Source organism: Pygoscelis adeliae, unplaced genomic scaffold (genome assembly GCF_000699105.1).
Source record: "Pygoscelis adeliae isolate BGI_AS28 unplaced genomic scaffold, ASM69910v1 Scaffold38, whole genome shotgun sequence".
NCBI lineage: Eukaryota > Metazoa > Chordata > Aves > Sphenisciformes > Spheniscidae > Pygoscelis > Pygoscelis adeliae.
The window spans coordinates 16,853,419-16,876,470 of NW_008825614.1; the positions used below are offsets into that span (position 1 = coordinate 16,853,419).

Genomic DNA, 23,052 nt, shown 5'->3' on the forward strand with positions numbered 1-23,052 from the left:
TGGGGCGGGGGGGGAGGGAGGGAAACAAGCCTGGTCGAGGGGTCCTCCCGGGGTTGTGCCGCGCCCTGGCTGATGTTGCGGGGTTAACGCTCCTTTCCGGGAAAAAGGAACCTGGAAAATCTCCTTATGCGCCTCGCGTCTGTTCTGCTTTCCCAGCCCCTCGGTCCTGGGGTGCAGAGTCTCCCCTGGTAGGTCTCGGCTGAATGAGTGCAGGCTGGATTAGCCCCCTCGAGTGTCCAAATCCCCTTCTTCCCTCTGGTGGCAGCTCACGAGAGCTGAGCGCGCTGAAATAGAAAGCTTGGTTAGAAAAGTGAACATGTTGGCATTGGGAGCCCTTCCAAACAGGAAGCTGCCCAAGACCGATTTTATTCGTGAGAGATTAGATGCCTAAACAGTTACTGTGCGGGATGCTGTGTGAGGCTGGAAAAGTTTTGTGTGATTTCAGAGCTTGGGCTGAGACGGAAGAGTGAGGTGACTGATCTGTGCTTCTCAGTCAGCCGGTGCTGGCTGCTTGTGCAACATACCAAAAGCATGAAAGTGAGAGCATGTTAACTAGCCTTTTAACCTGCCAACTTTTAAGAATCATTCAAAAATTATTCTTATCGTGCGCCCCCCCCCCCCTCAAAAAAGGTGGTGGTATGTTTGCTGAGTGTTTTTGAGATAAAATCTGGGAGCACAAACATGTTTTGGAGGTTTTTGGAGTTTATTAAGAGGAAAATGCTTACTGTTAGAGTTCTTCCAAGCAGATTTTTCCATGGTAGCTTAAAGATCTGCTGTACTCAATCACTTTTTTTTTTGGGGGGGGGGGAATCTCTTGACGTTTCTGTTTTGATGGGTAATCTAAAGAAAGATTTTAGATACTACAGTTTTACTATCTTCCAGAACAGAGGTTCTGACGGGTGCCTTTTGAGTGAGTCTTAACGCCACTTTTTTAATTTTCCTGCCCAGACTTTCTGCTAAAGGTGTTTACCCTTTGCAGCAGTAACAAAAAGGATCACGATTCAGTTGTTCCAGTTCCCACACGGGTGTTTGGCCCAAACTGGCCTTTTTTTTTTTTTCCCCTGGGTGCTAAGATGGAGGGTTGTGACCTGGGCTGCCTGAGTCTGGGATGTCAACCATTGCTCTTGCTATGAGTGTGATGACTTCTGAGGAGCTGGCACACAGCGAGGGCATCTTTATCCCCTGCAGCAACATTCACTGGAAGCTTCTAATTTCATATTTTTCTTCTTCGTGTTCATGAAAAAAGCTTAGGAAAAAGGAGACAATGTCTCCTGTAATTCTTTCATTTCAGAACAGTTTAAATACCAATATGCTGCTGCTGGATCAGGCAGTCTCAGTTGCTCTTTCTTGCCTCTCTGCCTCTCCTCTCCTATGTATCAGTGCAGTGCTCTGTAGATATTAACATTGGTCCCAGAACAGTGTAATTAGTTTTTCAATAGGGCTATTAAGTCCAGGCACACTGCCATGCTGCTGTAGCTCTAATAGTTCTGTTTCTAGGGCTAGCTCCCTCTGAGTTAGTGTAGTTATCTCTTTTGTGTGGAACTGCACTTATGTTCCTCATTAGCCTCTTTTTTTGGCAAGTCTATTAAATTGCTGGGTGATCCTTGGTAACTGACTTAGTTACAGTGACCTCATGTGCCCATTCATATATTGAGTAACATTGGTTTGATAGAGGTGTTTGCTTTTCTTTTTATTAAAAAAAAAGTTTTAATTCAGTTAAAACTTCATGTTAAACAAACAGCCCGTTCACAGTTATCTACAGGTAAAAGGTAATTCTTTAGAAAGCAGAGGTGTTTAAAAATACACTTTCCTTCTCAGTGTTTGAAATCTCTCTCTTTTTTTCCTTTTTTTTTTTTTTTTTTTAACTATAGCTACAAATCAGTGGTTCCTTCCTGCTGTAAGGGGAGATATTCCTCCAGGCTGTGCAGCACATGGATTTGTTTGTGATGGTACCAGAATACTAGTTTTTGGAGGAATGGTTGAATATGGAAGATACAGTAATGATTTATATGAATTACAGGTAGGAAATGTATGAAGGTGATTCAGTTTTGAGGACTACTTTATTTTATCTATTTATGAAAAAACACATATTACCAATTGCAGAGGAAAGTTAGATGAGCTTTGCTGTGTTCCAGGAAGAATAAACTCTTTAAATAGATTCTGAAGACGGAGAAAATCTAAATAACTTTGAAAAAGAGACTTCCATATAGTCTAAATAAAGTATAAAATATTGAATGTTTTATGAAGGTTTGCTCTTATGTGTCTCTTTTAATGTATATCCGAAGAAAAGCCCAGCATTCCCGTAAAAATAATTCAGAAAATACACAAGTCAATTCTATTGACTATGAATGACTATAAATGCATATATTTCTGAATATATATTTCTTGTCTTTAAGGCAAGTCGATGGCTCTGGAAAAAAGTAAAACCTCAAGCTCCTTCCACTGGATCACCACCTTGTCCTCGACTTGGCCACAGCTTTTCTTTATATGGTAACAAGTGCTATTTATTTGGTGGCCTGGCAAATGAAAGTGAGGATTCAAATAATAACGTTCCCAGGTATGCTGATTTGGTTTGAATTCAATGTCTTTAAAAATAAATTGTTAGATATGACAACTTTGAAGAGGAACATTCTAGGGAGGCTCTCCTACATACCAAGTACTCGCATTTGGATTATTTGTGCAGTGGAGGGGTTACATGCTAAGAAGCTTAAATATTTCTTCTGCTAATCCCACAATATGTAACACTGACTGACAGCTCTAACTCTTGGAGGGAAACCTGAGTAGACTTCGGTATTTTTCCTATTATTTTGGGTGATGTTTTTAAGAATGGCTTGTTTGTTAGAATTACTTAAATCAGCAGTCTCATGAGTCATCAGGGAATTCACAATGGAAGTTTCCTCTATAATGCTGTGGAAAACAATTATGAATTCATGTGGAATTTTTTTTGAAGTAACAGCTGAAGTTGCCTTTATTATCGGCAAACAGTGCTATAATGCTGAAGTTTTTATCCACATTCACCTGCAGTTCAGAGCACTTGTATCCACTGAGCTATAAACTGGCAATTTTAAGCTCAGTAAACAAGAGGTATCTGGTGTGAATGCCAAGATTCAAAGACCGTTAGCTAAAAATAACTTGCTTGTAGATTCAGCAACAAATAACTAATTGTTGGCCAGCCTGAAGACATCAGAAAAGAAACAGCTTCTCTTCACCTTTGTTGCCTTAGAGTTGCAGAAATTCATCTCTAATGTCCCACGTCGTTGTGTATTTCTCACAACTTTGCAGTTCATTCCAAGTTTGTCCATATGTAGTAATTTCTGCTAAGAATGTTGTTTACCAATTTTGTATGTTTCTTTCATGTAATATAGTGTATCAAGTATGATATGAAAGCACGTTTCCTTAGAGGCAACAAGTTATAATAGTTCATTTTTTGTTTTAAATCCATTTAGTTTTGGTACTGTCCACAATGCCATCAAATGTTTTGGGATTTTGAAATTCTACATTCTTCCAAGACGGAAGTCTGTAATACTTGGGAGTGGTCAGGGTTTAAAGCTCGCTTGTAATCTTGCTTATAAGTTAATTTTTCGTACTTTGTCAATAATACCCTAGATATTTAAATGATTTCTATGAACTGGAGCTGCAACACGGTTCTGGAGTTGTCGGCTGGAGTATTCCTGTGACCAAAGGGATCTTGCCGTCTCCCCGAGAATCTCACACAGCCATCGTATACTGCAGAAAAGATTTGGGAAGTCCAAAGATGTATATTTTTGGAGGGATGTGTGGCTGTCGGCTTAATGATCTCTGGGAACTTGACATAGGTGAGTTGGTTTGCCAGTAGAAGTCAGTGAAGGGGCCTCACTGGCTAAGAGGAAAAATTGTAGCGTGTGATGATTAATGGCATGATGTGGTGCAGATATTATTGGGACTCACACCATAGTGTTAATCTTCTGTAATTTTTGGAATTAAATAGATACAACATTGTTTGCATATATTATCCTCACTGATTTTGGTTACACTGTGAGATAGTTTCCTTAGAGTGCTTTAAAGACTGTCACTATGATAACCAATTTGAATAGCCATAATGAAACCATAATATATCTTTCTGATAAACTGATAAACAATTAGTTTGTCAGTATTTCCTGTGAATTTTAAAAGAAGCTTTAACTGCTTGTTATTGCGCCTTCTTTCTTAAAGTGGCCATGTTAAAAAGGTGAAATTTTCTTTGTTGAATGTTAGAGGTATGTTCCCTCCTAAAATCCAGGTAGTGAAGTACACAGTAATAAGTTTCTTGAGGGTTTTTATTCTTTTTCTTTTAGAAACCATGACCTGGTCAAGACCAGAAACTAAAGGGACAGTACCACTTCCTCGCAGTCTCCATACGGCCAATGTAATAGGAAACAAGTATGTCTGTTGTTAAAAGCTCAACTCTAGAAAGGTACACCTAGTAGGAGAATGATGATGCTTATCCACTACTGCTCAGTATAAACCATCAGCCCTGTAGAGTACTTTTCGGCTTCTATTATCCTACCTCAGTGGAAATTTAAAAGTACCATTGTTAATTTAAGGGTATCAAACTGTCAGTGTTTCCATCCAGCAAGACAATCTGCCCAACCCACAAGCAGCTTTCCAGGCTTCTTAATGCACCTTTGTGCATTCTGGGACGGTCTCAGCTGGACCCGAGCTGGCTCTATCTGTCAGGAGCCAACTTGAGTGCCTCTGTGTCTGTGACACAATGAACCAGCTACATAAAGAAACTGCCCAAAGAGTAGAACTAGTTCTAGGCGAAACCATTCCACATTCTCGTGGGCCAGTTTTTCTGTAGTCTGTTCCTCATTACTTCTCATTGGCTTCTTGCCAATGTGATTTCTTTTGGCAGATAGCATTGATAAAATGGACTTTTAAACATGGGTTTCAGTCCATTTTATATCGGTTTGCAAGCTGGCGTGAGGAGAAAGAGGCAAGGGGGGAAAGAAGTGTGAAAGTTTTGTATCTTATCATCCAAGAGCTTAGCGTTTTATTATTTACATAAAATGTTATTAGTTTGTAGCCTGCATTATGTTTTTAAATTTTGATATCTGACTTAGATACCGGTCTTCTAATTTTAGAATGGTTTATTGAGAGGCCTGCAGCAAAGGGCTGTAGAAATTCTGTGTAAATGTGTGATTTTTGGAGAGTATTAGCAGTCTGGTGGTTTGTAAAAAAGATACAGTAGTAACTTCTGTTTCTGGGAAGTTGTTTGAGGAGTTTGGGGTGGTTTTTGTTTGGTTGGTTTCTTAATCAGTTAACTTACTAATAAATTTCAGAAGGTAGATGTCTGCAACAATACTTTCTAAAGAGACTAGACACAAAATCTGCTGTAAACTAGAACTGTAAAGCACTGGAAATTTTCTGTTTTGTCCTAGTTTGAGAGAGCACATGCAGCAGATCTGGATGTTAATTGGCTTTTCTTTTCTTTTTCCCTCTTCCCTCTTTTCCTATATTTCAGAATGTATGTTTTTGGTGGATGGGTTCCACAGTCAGCAGGAGGTGAAATTTCTGCTCATGATGGTGAATGGAAATGTACCGGTTCATTTTCTTATCTTAATTTGGGTCAGTGTTTCTGCCTTTCTGGGTGTGGGCATTTTGAATTAATACTTTTCCTAACAGAGTAGAATAAATATTTTTAAGACCTTGAGAAAAGTTTTAGGATACGCAGTTGTAATCCTAGCTGACTAAAGAAGATGCCAGTTTTTTACAGCTTTCTTAAGAAGTGATTTTTTTTTTTATTATTATTTTTCTTTGAACATTCGGCAGGTTTGCTGATGCAAATCTTTGTTCATACAACTTTAATGCTAAGTAATATAGATACTCCTTCTTCATTTATAGTGGAACACAAGAGACAGATCCTGAAATGAGTTTTTTCTCAATGTGATAGTACTATCCCTGAATCTTGTATTTGCCTGACAGAGACAACCGGAGGTCAGAAAATTCATCCTGTATTAATTGATCGTATCTTGCAAACTAATTGGAAGGCGACCTTCTCTTTGTAATATTGCAAATTTAAATGCAATTGTCTATAAAAACAAAGGTGATTTATTTTAATTTTCTCTGAGCAGTTAAGTGTATTAACATCTGTTTTGCTTGTTTTGGAAGACATCTAGAAACTAAATTTTTCAAGTTTCATTTACTAGATACCACAGAATGGATAGGTCTGATCTCAGATTGCCAGGAGGACAAAAGTAACTTGTTACCAGGGCCAAGAGCAGGACACTGTGCTGTAGCGGTTGGCACTCGTCTGTATATCTGGAGTGGTAGAGATGGTTACAGAAAAGCTTGGAACAATCAAGTTTGCTGCAAAGATCTTTGGTACCTTGACACTGGTGAGTCAGAAATAAATAAGAGGCTTGTATTATGTTCCATATTTTATAACATATGGGAAGCTGGCATCATTGATGATCAGAACATCTAAAGCTGTAGCAAACTCACAAGATCATTTAAATTTTAAAGCTTATTTAAATTAACCAAACTTCACTGTTGATTGTTTGAAGGCTACAGCTATAACTTAAACTGAAAAAACTAGGAAGGCTTGTTTAAAGCCTCTGAAAGAACTTTGTGGCTAGATTCTGCATTGCATGCCATAGTCAGTAGATACAAGGTGCTAAAGGGTGTTTTACCTAAACTCAAGGTTCCTGGCCTGTCTTCTTAGTGATCTGTTCTGCTGCTACTTACTCTTTTTTACCAAACCCCTTCTTCTCTTGGGATCATTGCTGCTGCTGCTGCTTCCTCATCTCTTGGACTGCAAAAAGATACTGTCAAATCTGAGAAAGGACCAAATTGTTCCTGGGGCTGAAGGGAATTCTGGAGCACTAATAGCTCATTAGTAGCTGAGATAGTATTGGGAGAGAGGGAACTAGAATAGTACTTTTGGGAGGGAGTTGTTGCCCTCAAGTGGAAGCGTGGGAATGGTTACTAGAGATTGTGAAACATTTTGGAGATCGTGTTTTCTTCGCCCCGGCCCCTCAGGAAGGTCAGAAGATGAAAAAGAGTAGCAGGGGAGGGATGCGCTTGAGAGTGCAGCCTAGTCAGGCATCAAGGTGAGTGTGGGGAGCAGGTCATTGGCATTGAATCATGCCTAGGGTTCAGCTTCCACAAAAGAAGTTTGAGGGAAAGCTCACTTTAGCTACAGAGAGCAAGCAAAAAGGAAGCACAATCTTCTGTGAATCCTTTCCAGGAACATGTAAAGCTTTAGGAGCCAAAGAGCTGTGTGCAGCCTTTTAGGAAAGGAGGAGGATGTCTTATCTCTGTAATCCCTATAATGACGTATATACAACCCAAAGACTTACTGGCAGCAGAAGAGCCATTAAAAACCAAAGAAAGCATCAAAACTTCAGCATTTTTGAACACTCTAGAATGACACTTTATAATTCTCTGACTTGACTTGCCACCTTTGACAACTTTCTTGTTGAATCTGGTATATATTGTACATAAGTGAAAAAGGAGCTATTGATTTTGCTTGCATTATATAGATATTTCTTAAACTGATAAAGGAGGGAAATTTCAAACATGCCATCTGTGTTTTATTGGTTTCTTGTAGAGAAACCTCCAGCACCATCACAGGTACAGCTGATTAGAGCTACAACCAACTCTTTTCAAGTGAAATGGGATGAAGTACCTACAGTTGAAGGATATCTTCTCCAATTACATGCTGACTCACCAGTGCCATCAGTGGCTGGAATACCTGGTACTGGGGTTCCTGAGACATCAGTGCTGAGTTCACAAGGTAGTAGTCAGATCACATTACGCTAATGTTTGTGCAAAGGTAGAGTAGAGGATTGCATAAGTAATTAATACGAGTTGGGTTTGTTTGTTTGTTTGTTTGTTTTTTTAAACAATTTGGAGAGAGAGACCCTATTTCTTTGATTATTCCCAAAACGTCTGCATCATAATTATGGAGAACTCAGCTTTAACTTGTCTCTGTCAGTTTTGGCCAGCTATCTGAATATGAAGATACTTGTATAGTGCTGGGCACGATTTGAGAAAGGAAACAGCGAGGAAGGGATTTTATCTGACTGTTTGGCCATGCAGTTTCATTTCAGTCTTACAACCAAGTCTTCCTTCAGGCAACTTCGGGTCTCCCTCTTGCTTACTGGAATAGTTTCCAACCAACATAATATTAAGTTTTATGTAACTGATTGGAATTTGCTTTTGTTTACCTGAAAGGTGGCTCTTCTCTACATCAAAGTCCACAATCATTGCCTAGTGTCCCTTATCCAGAAATGAAGGTGGATCATCCCAGCCAAACAAATAATGTCATTCCTAATAACGTAAGTGTAAACTGAAAAATGCCTAAGTGGCAAAGTAGTGTGGGAAGCGAGAGAACTGCCAAAACACTTTCTCAGTTTTAAAAGTCCCTGCATACGTTTTAGGCCTTAGAAAAAACCCAAAATCAAACAAAAAAGAAAGACACCTGCTGAAGTAGTTGTGTCTGTTTTCTTACATGCTTCTTACTTTTATGATTGACAGACAGTCTTTAAAGTCCTCTTCCTGGTAATGCAGAAAGGAAACTGCAACTATATTGACTTCCAGAATGTGAACTGGAAGCCTGATACCAGTAGAAATGCTATTCATCCTCAAAATGTTGGTGAAATTATCGTGGGAGGCAAAAAGAATAAGGCATATTCCTTCTTTGTTAGTGTTTTTATGCTAGTCTGCTTAGTTGTAGGTTCCTACTACAGTATAAACCCAATTGTTGTCTATTCTGGTTGTGCAGTTGTACATGTTTCACTGTTTTGCCAATTTAAAAGAAAGATGGAGGAAAAACTCTGGCTAAAGGATCACATTTTTAGAAATGGAGACCTTTTCTTAATTGTGTAAGGCCTCAGGTCTGTATGGGATCCATAATGTATTCTTGTAGAAAACACACGTAGAAGTGTGTTTTTGCTAACAGTAGAAATGTCTTAGGTATGTGCCAGGAAAGCAAAGGTTGAAAGCCTCTGTAATTGTGATTTTTCCCATCCCCTCAAGTCCCCCAATAGACTAAATGTATGCATCAATGAGCTTCCATGTAGAACATAAGAATGTGAGCTCACTCTCACATAAAATTTAGCATGTGTCAGGGACACTTCCAAGTCAACTTAGAGTTTGAGTCTTTGTTTCGTAATGGCTAAGATAAGGTGAATTGTGAGGTTGGTTTCTTGTTTTAATTTAAAGTGCTAGGGGGATTTTTTGGAGGATTTTTGTTTGTTGCTTTCGAGCAAGCATTTTTATGCCATGTTTGCAACTGAAATTTCTGAACTTTGCAGTTAAACATTAACGAATGTGTTGTTTTGGTTAGGTCCAAGTTTCCCTTTCATCCAACTCATTATTAAAAGTAGAAGGAAAAGAAAAGGTTGCATCACCTGAAAACAAGATTACACAGGAGACTATGAAAAACCATGCAGATGCTACAGGATTCAAAGAATCAAATGCCCTTTCTCTTTTGCCTGTTTGTACTTCAAGTAAGATGACTATAGAATAAAAATTAATTAAAAAGTGAGAGTTAAAATTCATCTTGTAAACACAAAATAAGATTATTTCTGTCTTGCAATTTAAAATTATTTTAGAGGCCTTTGTGGTTTAAAAGCAACTAACTTGTGCTAGTTATTAGTGTACATAGTTTTAGAAGATATGAGGAAAAATGAAATGTTAAGTTGTTTGAAGTGTTGCAAGGGATGTGAAATTCTCAATATATTCATTGTTATGATGACAAATGTGTCTCTTTAAACATAAAAAACCCTTTTTAACATCAAAGAACAGACTGACAGGACCAGATTCATTTTACAACGTTAAGGTGATAGTAACTCCAGGCTCTCTTTGACACTACTTTTGTCTGTTAATAGTGAAAAGCTATTAGCCGATGTAAAATTTTAGGTGACGTAGAGAGGAGCATGTTTCTCCTTGACTGTAAAGGAAATAGAAGATGACTAGGCACTGATTTAGGCATTTCACTGAAGTGCCTTAAGTTCAGTGTGGTGAATCCAGGCTTATCACCTGATCTGTTTGTATTTGACTTTCATGTAATTTATAGGTTGTTGGATTTTCATTTTCTTCACAGTGTAATTTAAGTATTGTGTGGAAATTTTGGATCTTTGTGCTATGTGAGAAACGAACTTCCACAGTGGTTAATCTTAAGTTGATTGTTACAAATCTGTGATACTGATTTGTGTAGATCTTTCTCTTTATATTAGGATTTTTTTTCCGAATTAATCCTTTTGTAACCAAATAGATATAGAATAGTAAGCTTAAAACAAATGAAGTTGCCGTTTCAGTGTAACTGTTTACGTATATCTATTTATGACTATGCAGAGAGACTCTTGTTAAGTTATATACCTAAAGAAAGCATTAGCAATTAATATGATCGGATCTAGTCTAACCTAAATCTGAGCTAAACTCTGGTTTTATATGAAACTAAAGCCATTAGATCAAATTGAGATTTGTTAGGTGTTACCGATATTGAATTCTGGTTAATATTTTCTTTTTTTAAGGTCCTCAGACTTCAGCAAATGTAGGTGAATTACATGACTTGGACAAACGAACTGTAAATCCTGATGCTTCTGTATCCAGTATTGTCTCCAGCACACAAACTATGGTAACCCAGCAGGCTGTTAAAACTGAATCATCAAGTACAAATGGGGCAGTTGTTAAAGATGAAACTTCACTAACAACATTCAATTCAAAATCTGAAGGTTTGAAATGTGTTTCACATACTGTATTTTGAGCCATATATATCTAAGGCCATCAGAGTTCCTCTAGTGTGGTGGGATTCCCATCTTGACTAGTACGTGGGATTGAGATAGGGCTTTGGGCGTTGAGGACCTTGGGCAGCCTGGATAATCTCTGCTATGATTTAAACATCTTTTAAAATCAGGATATTCCTTTTATACATTTGTAAACCACTTTGTTTCCTGTAAGTGAAAAGTCCTTTAAATCTTCATTAATGCAGAAGCCCATTTTCTAAATAGCAGTGGCAGCCAGTTTTGGTGCCCATAGCACACTTGCTTTCATTCAGTGATTGTTTATTTAGTCAGCAAAAGACTACAAATAGTACCCTTAGATGGTTTTGATTTTAAACAATTGACCTCTGTACCAAATATGGCCAGTTCGTGTGGCTAGCTCACCGCTAGTCAAATGTGGTGACCTCTTCACAGTCTGCTTGAAATAGCTGAAGTAAGCAGCAACGCAGAAACCAAACATATATTGGTAGTTTTCCAAGTTTTGTTTTTCATGAATATCAACAGGCTGTGCTTGCTATTGTTTTGAGTGTTAACTAGAGAACTGTATTCTCTTATTGCTGCTGTGTGAGTAGTGTAATTTTTACTAAACAGTATTGTATTTTAAAAGCAAAACCCAGAAACACAAGTATAGAATACTAATATTCCCTTGCGTTGCTCATGTGCTTAGTGCTTATGTGCTTTAATTTATCTTTTTAAGATTCCATTTTAAATTTAATAAACGTTCTTTTCCCATTTGTTAGGATTGTTTAAAGATTAACTGCTCATGTTCAGAATTCAGACTGTATTAATGTCAGAAACAATGCATTCAAATTAAGATTTCATGCTTAGACTATTCATATAATGTCAGCAGTATGTGCCTCGATCTGGTATTTAGATTATTTGTTCACAAATATTTCGTATCAATTTCATAATTCTGTTACTTTTTAGGATTTTCTGAGTCCTGCCTTCTGTCTGTGTTATCTGTAGCAGCCTGTAATGCCAGGCTCTTACAGTTGTTTTGTGAATATGGCGTAAGCCAAAATTAGTTGTTCATGTTATAAATAGAACAGCATGCAAAAGAAGTCCGAGACATACTTTTGCAACAAATACTTGTAAATGGCTATTGAGGTCAACTTTCATACTCTGTGGACTTTGTGTTGAGTTTTTCATATCACTTAAGCTTTTTAAATATAACTTTTTGTTTCTAGCTGCTGAAACTGCTTATATCATGCCTTCGACAAGGGTCAATACTGGACAGACAAATGATTCACACTCCTCTGTAAGTCTGAAAAAGTACAATCAAATTGCTGTATTTATTGTTCTGTTGATCAGTTGCGAGGGCTCTTCTGTTTTCCTTTAGTTCTATCTCTGAAAGAAAAGCAATGTGTATTTAGGGTTTTAAGTGAATAATACAGGGGTAAACATTTCTGTTGTAAAACTAATTGCATTTGTGGGTTTGATTTGAGTCTAAGTAGCAGTTGTGTAGTTGGGAGGAGATCCAAGTATGTGTTTCAGCTGTTGAATCATTTTTATTGACTGGCACAGTGGAATGGTCTCTCTGCTGCATGATGTGCAAATGTAAAATGTTTTTCTGTATGCACAACTGAATTTAAAATGAAGTATGTATTAGATCAGACTAGTGTTAGCTGCTGATCTATAGGTTTGAAACGTAACTAAACTGACATCTTGATGTTTTTCCCTAGAGGAGATGGGGACTGGCTATGCAAGCTGTAAATACTGCCTGAAAAAGTAAATGCTTCCTATTTCACCTGCTTACAACTTAATACACAAAACCAAGGTGCCACTGTTGCCACCAAAAGAGAGGAGCTAAGGATGGGAAGAAGCAGCTGCTACTAAAGGGTTGGGGTGCTTTTGCCAATAGCATCTGCCACTCCTGCCCCTTTTCCATGCTAACAGGATCATGGCCTGTCTGTGCTGGGCACACTGACCGTGCAAGCACCCTCCCCGGTGCCTGGAGACGAGCAAGAAAGACAGTTTGTCTTTCTGGGTCAGTCAGGGACAGTTCCCATGCCCTCCACCACCATCGCCCCATGCCACAGCAGAGGCCCTGTTCTCAGCTGCAAGCGCGTTCAGCAGCAGCTTGAAAGAGAGTATGTTTGGGGCTGAGGTGTAGCTGGATCCCAGGTAGAGCTACTGATGTTGGACCATGTTGTGGAACTTCTCAACCTCAGAGTGAAATTAACTCACAACTACATGCTGCTACAGACACATAGTTCTACAGCTTTAAACTTCTTCCCCTGCCTGTTTAAACTAGAATGTCGGAGGTGACATCCCAACTGTTTGGTTTTGGTTTTTTTTTTAAATGATGGACTGTGTCTAAATCAATGTGTAAGAACCAGTTGGTTTTGAACAGTATTTTAATAATATATGCGTATTCCTTTGGAGTATAAGAGAGTAACACTGGTATGAAAGGGGGTTGTCTGTTACATAAACTAGAGTCTTAACATTTTTTTTACATTACGTTGAAGTATGGGTAGTCTACATAATGTGTTCTTGAAATGCTAGAAAACTCCACAAAGACAAATGGCACCGGTGAAAACAAGAGACCGGCAGTGGTATGATGTTGGAATTTTTAAGAACAACAGTGCTGTGGTGAGCCAGTTCTACTTGCTGCCAGAGGAAACACTGAGCATCTCTAACAAGGTAGCTGCTAATTCTTCTCTGACATACTTGCACATACGTATTTTGGAATCTGTTGCTCATATGGTTGACAACAAAATGCGATTTTCTGACACTGCAGCAGGATCTGGTGCTTATAGGAGTTTTGTATTTTGTGACCGTGTTGTTCCTCCTGTATTTTGCTCACCTTTTTTTTTTACTATTTCCTAAACCAGATTAATTTTCTTCTGTTGTTTTTATAAGGTAATTTGGAACGTCTTATTGTGCTATTGCTAATTCTTTCCGTATTTCTATTTCTAGCCTTAGGAGAGAATTTTAAACTTAGTGAACTTTCAAACCAGTAAAAATTCTTAAAAAAACCCTACTTTTTAATATGTTATTTCAGCACAGCATTGAAATGTTTTGATCAAAGTTTCTTCTCTGTTTCCAGAATCTTTGCTTACAAATTGTTAAAGATATTAATAAGACATAGGCTATAGGCTGTTTAAAAAGACTAGATATGGAGCTGTAGTGGGTTTTGTATTAGATTTCTCTAACTTAATGTTGTTGCACATGTAAGTTTATGTATGAAAATCCTGTATGTGTGAAACTTGCAACGATGTTGCAGTTTTGATGGTGAAAGTGTAAATTAATGATGTCCTAGCGAACTAAGAACAAAAACTATGGGTATATGTTTTCTTGAGACAGAAACCAAAAAACAGAACACTTTCAAAGAAAGCACTTTACTGTAAATATTGCACATCTTAGTTTTAAAGAGCGTAGTACATTTTACAGTGTTTACATTGATTTTGATTTCTCATACATTATTCAGAAGGAATGTAGTTCCATTGGAAGTTTCAGGGATGCACCAATGAATATTTTAAACATGGGAGTACAGTAGCACATACTGTTTCAGAAACCTGTTTGTTACTAACTTACAGTGCCTTTCTTTGAAAACATTTTGATTACCTACGCATCAATTTGCAACTCCTAACTATAGGAATAACTGTTTTTGAAAGAAAAATATTTTTTAGGACAGAAGAGTATGCTAATTAAATCATAAGCTATGCAGCTGGAAATGCTACTTTTGCTTTTACTTTCCCGAGTAAAAATGACCAAGAGGTGCAATTCAATTTAAATGACTGAAAAATGGGGGGGGGTCAGAGATGTAGTCTCATATTGCTGAGAGTCTCATATTCTTACATCAGCTGTTTTGAGGTGAGCTAGTGCCTCAGTCAGAACCTTTTTGTAAATTCTGATTTAAGTACAAAAGTGTTAGATCGATTTTCCGTTTCAATTAAACTTACTAATCTCAGTTTATCGCTACCCACTTTATATATTTTTAGGCTAATTGTGTTTAGAGTATTTTAAAAATTAACACAAGTGTTGCTTTGTTTCCAGATGGAAAGCGCAGATGTACCAGACTACAGATTACTTAAGAAACAGGATCTTTTTCCAGGCACAGTGTACAGGTTCAGAGTCGCTGCAATTAACGGCTGTGGTGTTGGGCCTTTCAGTAAAGTCAGTGAATTCAAGACTTGCATTCCGGGTTTTCCTGGAGCTCCTTCAACAGTCAAAATCACCAAGGTGAGAAATATAGGTAATTCTAGTTCTGATGTATAAAATTCTGGTCACAAGCTTAATCTCACAACTCTTGTTTTTAGTTGGTTTGTTGTTGGGGGGGGGTTCCAAGTTAGAATTGTCATATAAAATAGTGTCAAATGCTAAACTGGTTAACTCTGCTCAATGTAATATTCTTTAAGAAATTTGCTACAAAGAATTATTTTAAGACTTAATGATCATTTTACCAGATACATATCTTTATCATCTGAGAGTTTCCCCATGATTTTCTCTTTCTGCATCCTTGAATCTATAAGAGGCTACCATGCTTTTTAAAAAAAAAAAAAAAAAGTCAAAAGACACATCTTTACCTCCAAAGAGTTATGATGTTAGGTTAGCATTTTCAGATGATCTTTAGAGGTTTTTCTGTATTTTTATTTTTATATATATATGTATGTTTGAGTATCTAACGGTTACCTACATACTATCACATTTTCTCCCTTTTTCTTCAGAGTGTAGACTGTATTCATCTTTCTTGGGAGCCTCCTGCTTCACCCTCTGGAAATATTTTAGAATATTCTGCCTACTTGGCAATCCGTTCCACACAATTACAGGAAAATCCAAGTCAGCTTGTGTTTATGAGAATATACTGCGGTCTTAAAACATCATGTATAGTGACTGCTGCCCAGCTTTCAAATGCTCATGTTGATTACACTTCCCGACCTGCAATAGTGTTCAGAATTTCTGCAAAGAACGAGAGAGGGTACGGACCAGCCACGCAAGTTCGATGGCTTCAAGGTAAAGTCAGTGACAGACGCAGCATTTAAATGGGCTGTAGCTGTGATGGAGAAAATGGCGTGTTGTGTCTCTAGAACCAACACTTTTCTCGGCAGTGCATGTGAAGTTTTTGAAATGTCATTTTGTTCCTAATAGAAGTTTTAAGAAAATTTAGTTGTTGAATTTGGCATAACACTTTTAAAAGTTTTTTTATATTTGTTCACAAGCAAAGACAAGCAAATACTGAAATGTTGGTTATTGAGCCTTACCCAGTCCCTCAAATAATAAAAGCCTAGTAAGCTTCTCATTTCCCTGGGTTTCACTTCAGCTCAGAAGTTTTTCATTCTAATAAGTAATCCAGTTACATGCATGGGTGTAATCAGTTTTTTTCAATCTTTTCCCCCTCCTTATTAGAAAATTTTTGCATAAGGTGACGTAAGGTGCATTGTCGTGACTCTCATACGCTTTGAAGTCCGTATTATAGCCGGAAGAGGTTTTGTCATCTTGTCCCTGCACTTGAATTTGTACAGGTTCACGAGGAGTTGGGTATGGGGCTGGATCCACTGAAAATAAAGATTAGTTTTTAGCCTGATCAGTTCTGGCTCACCTTTTAAGTAAGCCAATCCAGGGGCTCAAAACAAGAGGTTTTGTTGGCTTCTCCTCTCGTCCCGCTCCTTCCCCTTTCCGGCTTAGCTTTCTGCTAGTTGGGAGCTGGCTTCGCTCAGCAAGAAGTCCTGTGAACACGGAGGAAGGTTAGGAACGGCAGAGCGAGGGGAGCGTGCCCACCCCCTCGGGGAGCAATGAACTGTTGTATCGGTTTAGCTGCCCTCTCAGTTGGTGGGCTGTGATCCACAGGGTGTGATTGAAAGCGAACTGTTGAATACACCACTGCTTGTTTTTTGACACGTGTTTTCCTGAGGTGGAGAGCAACAATGAAGAAGTTGTCTTCCATAATGTTTAGTATTCCTGTGCTGGTTTAACCCTTTAATTGGCAAGGATTTTGACCATGATCTGTATCCCAGAACTCTGAAACAGTAGTTGTTTGAAAGTGTTTGACCATGTACACGATGTGAAATTATGAAATATTTAACAATGTCTCCTTCTTTTTGCAGATATGAAAACATCAAGCTCAAAGTAGAAGCAACAAAAGAAATCTCAAGTTTCGAATGTAGTGTTTAATGTAACTCTTGTACTATTTGTAAATGCTACAAATATTTTATTTTTGCATTGTTTTTATCTTAAAAATATATAACCTTTTTTACGTTTGAAACATCAGCGTTACAGAGCCTTGCTCAGGTATGAGTACCATATAGAAACTATATTGAAGATGGTGGGGTGGAGGACCATACTCTATCCAGTAGCTCTTTTTGGTAGTGATAGTTAAAGTGTAAAAAAACCACACAGTTTCAAATGAAAAATAACTGAATAAAAAATTGGCACGTGCAGTAGTGTTTGAGGTAGAGTCCCCATGATTGCTACAGACCTTGCATAGATAATTCATAAGATTTGGTATATGAGCAAATTCTGTTTGGTTTCACTTCCTTATACCACGTTCTTCATTGTGGCGCCTGAGTACAAGGCAGAAATTTCCAGTTATTATATAGTAACTTAAAATGTACAAATATTTTAATATATACTTTTTTTGTAAAGAAAATGATTTTTCTACTATTTGTAACAAATATCTTAATCTTGAAAGATATCCCCTGAAGATTTAAAAGAAAGAAGATAAACTTAGTCATTTCTCTTATTACAAAAAAAGGTAAATTCATTGTAAATGCACTACTAGTATTTAGGATTATCCTTTTGTAGTTGTACAAATCTTAAACTTGTAAATACCAATGTTTACAAGAGACCTTTCTGGTCTTGTATTAAAACTTCCATGAGATTCATTCTCTTTTTTTTAAATCCATATGCTTTGCTTTTAGCATATGCTTGCTTTTTGCACTAATAATAACTTACCTCATTCCTGTGTTTGTAATCACTTGTGTTGCTTCCATAATGTTTCTGTAAAACTTCAATCTGAAAATTTTAACCAAAGTTTAGAATACATGGTAAGCAATTTTGCACGTATTATATGGCAACTTTCAACATATTTATTCCAGTTAATCTTCTTAAGTGCTTGTTTGCTTTACCAGTATATTCTACCAATCAAGTTCGGTATCTCCCTTTTACTATGCATCATTTTACATTAACTAGCTAGCTGATAAATTCAACAAGCATTACTTCTAGGAATAGGTTGATCCATTCCTATGCTACAAGAAAAAGTTTGTTCACAGTGGTGAAATAAAGGTAAACATTTTAAATGCTATTTATATATCTATATATAAACCTATGTTTACCAAAGTGTAGAGGAAAATGGCTGAGTTGGACAAGGTCACTAGGTGAATAGATTGAGGCACCTAAATAAGATTTATTTTAAAATAATAAAATCTAAATTATTTACTGTGCAATGAAGTTTATACTTTGCACTTTAATTTTGCCCCGAATGCCAAAAGACTATACATCAAGGTAGAATTTCTTGCCTCTGCCAGTTAAATTTGTCTTAAGAGCATTTGTAAATATATAAACTAAAAGAAAGGATGTGCCTGGTTTGGTGGGAGAAGTATCGCTAAAATATTAGAGATTTAACAGCTCAAGTATCCCAGGGCAGATTTAATAGCCAAGTTTTAGCTACCCTGAAAACCGGGGTTGTAGTGGAAGTGCTGATACAGCCTTAATATATCACAACACATCACGTGCTATAATAGCATATAAAAAGTGCTGGGGACCATAAATCGCTGTAATAGTGTTAATTGTGGCACGGGAGTAATACACGTGGTTTTACTCCAGAGAAAAATCTCGTGTTCATGACGACGACAGATATCCCAGATTCACTTTAAACGGTGTTTATAGTATGAATGTATAGGACTCTTCCTGAAGTTAACTGGCTTTAAAACATTTGTGTTTTAATGGTCCATTTCATCAGGTATGATCTCACTACCAATACTGTCTGATAACTAAAGTACCGTACACATGAGCTGTTAACTAGAAGAATAGAACTTGGTTTTTCTTATTAGTACTGTGAAAGAAGCCTTTAGAGAAAACACTTGTGGCTTTGATTTTATTGGTTGATAGCTGTGACTGTAGAGTTGTTATTTAAGAATAAAATCTGTTGGGTATGTCTGGGTGGAGTTTTTTTGCACTTGGTTTCACATGCTTTGCACAATTTCTTTTTCAGTGGGTATGTCACAACTACCAAAGGGTAAAACTGTGGCGTTTTCAATGAAAGTATAATTTCCTTGTAAGTGTGCTTTCTTCAGCTGACTTGACATAAGATGTCACTTTCTCTTCTTTCTCCAAGTTGGGTGATGTTGAATAGTGATCATATGCAAATCTTCAGTTCCTCACAGTTTTACTTTCAAATGAAATCGTGGTACATGCTGTAAAATACACTTGGTGGTCTGTTTTTAGAACTGTGTTTATAACGTCTAAATCCCACCTGTTTGCCTATCAACTAGATATCAGACAAATATTGATTGTTCAATTTTTAAATTCGTTTGGAAGACTGTTGACATCGGCTCTCTGAGAATCTGTGTCATCCATTTATTTCCTGTATCGCTAACGGACATGTAACAGAAGCTGAAGTCTGTCGGGAGACGGTACCCGTGTGGTAGAAATGTCTAGGTTTACTGAACTCCTTCGGGGAGTTGTGACTGTGTCAGTGCAGGACAGTCGTGCCGCTTACGGCAGGGACTGCCACAGCTTCACCTTGAGGACGTTCTTGTGGAAGTGGAAATGAAGTGAACGATAACCGACACTTTGTGTTCGCAAAGTAATTATAGCAATATCTTCTGAATGTAGTTTGGAGTAGAGCACACGATCATGCCATAAACTCTGAAGCTAGAAGAAGTATTACTGTTGTTATCTGGTATTTCAGGATAGCGAATTTGACGTGAACTTAGTCTTACAGCCTGTTACTTAACGACCTCTACAAGGAAACTGACATTTTGTACAATTCAAGTTGATCAGTCTTATTTCGAAGCATTGTTTGTTCTTTGTAATAAAGTGGTTGTCCTATCAGACGCATTGTAAACGCTGACGTGTACGTCTGCTTTTTCAAAAGTGTACGTGTACAAACTTCAAATTTCTGCCCTTTAGAAAAGGGGATGATACAGAGAAGAGAGCGAGTGTCTTTGTCTTGGGGGGGGAGGGAAGGGTGGCTAATGAGAAGCTTTGTAATACTGAGTACTGCTCTTTCATAAAAAATGGTTTCCCAAGTTACTTCTTGGTTACCTCATGGGGTTTTTTTCTTAGTCGAGGTTCCCCAGTTTCCCCGCCTTGCCTTCTCCTGTGCTCTCACCGTTACTCTGCCCCCTTCCCTGCCCTCGTGCCACGCAGCTTGCTGGCTGCGGGCCTCTGAAATGAAATTTTGAAATGACGGCCCCTGTCCGCAGAGCGGTTAGGCTGCTGCTGTTCAAAATGAGCGGCGAAGGGTTTGGTATTGCTTTGTTACAGTTTGTTAAAAGGATGGGATACGAGTGAGCGCTTACCGTGCTCAGAAGCCTTCTAGTAAGGATGTGAATTGTGTGCGCGTCCAACTCTGCTCAAAATGTCACAGTCTTAGGGCAAGTTACTGAACTTCTGTGGCAGTTGACCGTGGGGAACTCCGGGGGAAGTAGGTAATACGTGTTTCTAGAAGCAGGGGAGCAGAGAGGAGCGAGTGAACTGAAAGGTCTACGGAGTTGTTTCTAGACCTCTTCAAGAGACTTCACGTAAGAAACTGCTAAAAGCGGTCTGCTCCAAATTGATTCCTTCCTTGTGTTCCTAGCTATTACAGTAGAGTAACTGTTGTCTTATTTTCAATTATTTGTGATGCTTGCATTAGTGGAAAACAAATGGGAAAACCTAAACAATCAGTGAAGAGTTCCCTCATTGTGCTTTTTTCTTTCTAAGATTCTCAGAGTAGAAGCTATTTTCTCTTCAAGGCAGATTTGAATTTGCTGTATGAATTTATCTTAAAAACAACTCTTTTTTTTTTTTTTCTTTATAGCATTAGCTAGTTCTTGGTGTATTTTTATAACATTTTCTAGCGAGCTAAAGGCCAGGGCTTTTATTCTGTGGCTCCAGTTCTGACACTGAAGCACTTCCAGATTCCCAAGGCAGGGGTGGAGCATTAACTGCTGGCATTGTGTTGGCAGTTAATGCGTTCCTCCTCCTGCTAGTAGTTGTGAAAAACTTTGTTTTGGTGTGTTTTCCATTGCTCTGAAGCTTGGTGGAGATCCCTTTCATTAGAATTTCCAGAAGTTAGTTGAAAATAGCAGGAAGATGAGCTTAAAATGGATCCTTTTGCTCCTTGAACGAGTCTTTAGGATACCGCACCTCCAATGCTTCTTCCAGAGAGAGGAAATCCCCGCGGCGTGCTGCGGGGCAGGTGGGGGTAGGCTGGGCATGCAGCCAGATCCCAGCGTGAATAAACAGCATCGGGTCTCAGCCAGAGAATTTCTCTCCTGCACCTGCAGACCCGTCCTGTGGCCTTAGGCAGGCCTGGTCTGGGAAACACCGCTACGGTAAAAATCACAAGCCAAGCCCAGGCGTGTTGCCAGGCCCTGAGGACAAGTGATACGGCGGGGTCAGTGACGCTGAATCCTCCCGTCTCCCCCAAACCAAGGGGAGGCGGTTGAACCCACTTAGAAACAGTCTCTGGCAAATGCCAGCCCCCGCTCTGGGTCTGGGGGGAGCCCCGGCTGCGAACAGCACGGGTGCCCAGGACTGCGGGGCTTGGTGCTGCCCCCTTCTCCCTCGCTTTCCTTGCCCACACATCCCCCCGTCAAGCGCAACAGCCGTCATTTGGCCATGCTGCTATTGACAGTAGCCGGAACTGCTGCGCAGAGAAGAAGAATGGGGAACAGGAGACTCACGCCTGGAAGGCACGAGACAGCAGGACGCTGACGTGTTTTAGGCACCCGGTTTAATTTGAAGTTACGTGAGACGGTATGAGTTTGCTCCGCTGGGCTCATCAGCTCAGCAAAGAGGCAGAAGCAGCGGAGCAAAAGAAGGGGAGGGGCTGGGCTGCATGGGTGCAGGAGGGGGAAGGAAGAGGAGGGCTGGCATGGGAGGAAGGCCCAAGACATCTCTGCGAGCTGTTGGATCTGCTTCTCTAACTCCATCCATATGTGCCTAACATTACGTCGTGAAAATCTGGCATCTGAAAAGGACTCAGTAAGCGGCTCCTTGGTCTGTTCCCAAAATCCTTCAGAAGCCTCAAGTACTTCACACTAGTTGTTGAACTTAACTTATAGCCCTGCCAATAACAAAAAAAAAAACAAAAACAAAAACCTACCAAATTGGGGCTGGGTTTGGTTTGCTGGCATTGTTTTATTGAGGAGGTCCTTGCCTCTCGCAAGCATCTGCTTTTAATATATGACATAATTGCTAAGTTGGTACAGCAGCTCCTTAAAATGAAAATCAAGGCTCAGATACGGTATCTTCAAAGAGAAAAAGAGACAAAGCATTTCAGTGTATCCCAAATGGTAAGCAGTGTTCAGAGAGTTATTTCTGTATCTGGTGAAATTATAAAACACTGGTATCCACACATGGAAGTTATGAATATACAATTATTTCCAAGTGATTCTTAAAAGAGGCACACTGGGTATGTGCCATCTTAGGAGGTTCAAAGCCGCCAGTTCCTTGTTTTTGTTTGCGTCCTCTTTTTTTGTTTGCATTCTCTCATTTAAATAGTTTTTGCCTGGGATTCTTAACTGCCTTTTAGGATAACCACCTCTCTCTCACATGCAGGGCTGATAATTCTCCTTTAACAAAAAGTTATTAATTAGGTACAAGTAGCAGCTCGTAACTTTGAGCAGCATTAAGAAGTACCCCAGATTTTTCTTTTTAGTAGCAGCTTTGTAACTGTTTCTTCATTGCACTTTGCCTGAGTAGGGAGAAGGCTTTTATATATTGACGTTATATGCTGTCTGCTCCGGAAGGAAAATGTTCGGAGCCTGGAGGCAACTCTCTGAAATGACTGTCTTGAAAAAAAAAGACTTGGAATTTCAATCTAACAGTTTGAGGTTTCACCTACTTACATTACAGCATAAATGTTTTAGTATAAATGCAGACTATGTAGTTATTATTCAAAGATTAGTTACTGAGATCCGTTTCTTCTATTTGTGCTATTAGAAGGTTAGGAAGATGCAGTTGCTGTAGAAAGGTGCTGCTGAGCTATGTAAAGCAACATGGGAGCAGTCAAGCCAGACAACACAAAATTGCCAGTTATTGTCAGTATTTCTTTTCCTGGTGGGTACTGAAGTCGATCTCACCGCATCCACTCCAGAGACACTTTGGACGAGTCTCAGCTGCTTGGCTTGTAAAACATGGCTGTTGCTGCTGG

General features: G+C 38.7%; 1 protein-coding gene across 1 annotated transcript; it reads left to right on the forward strand.

Annotated features, from left to right (window-relative positions):
- The first annotated feature begins 1,877 nt into the window (after nucleotides 1-1,877).
- Nucleotides 1,878-19,740, forward strand: HCFC2 (host cell factor C2). Its single transcript, XM_009332956.1, has 15 exons — nucleotides 1,878-2,020; nucleotides 2,397-2,557; nucleotides 3,607-3,815; nucleotides 4,314-4,398; nucleotides 5,483-5,586; nucleotides 6,168-6,356; nucleotides 7,571-7,756; nucleotides 8,197-8,300; nucleotides 9,311-9,473; nucleotides 10,500-10,700; nucleotides 11,936-12,006; nucleotides 13,254-13,391; nucleotides 14,748-14,933; nucleotides 15,419-15,704; nucleotides 16,796-19,740. Exons 1-15 carry the CDS (start codon nucleotides 1,976-1,978, stop codon nucleotides 16,819-16,821), a joined length of 2,154 nt encoding a protein of 717 aa, XP_009331231.1. The 5' UTR covers nucleotides 1,878-1,975; the 3' UTR covers nucleotides 16,822-19,740.
- Nucleotides 19,741-23,052: the final 3,312 nt, after the last annotated feature.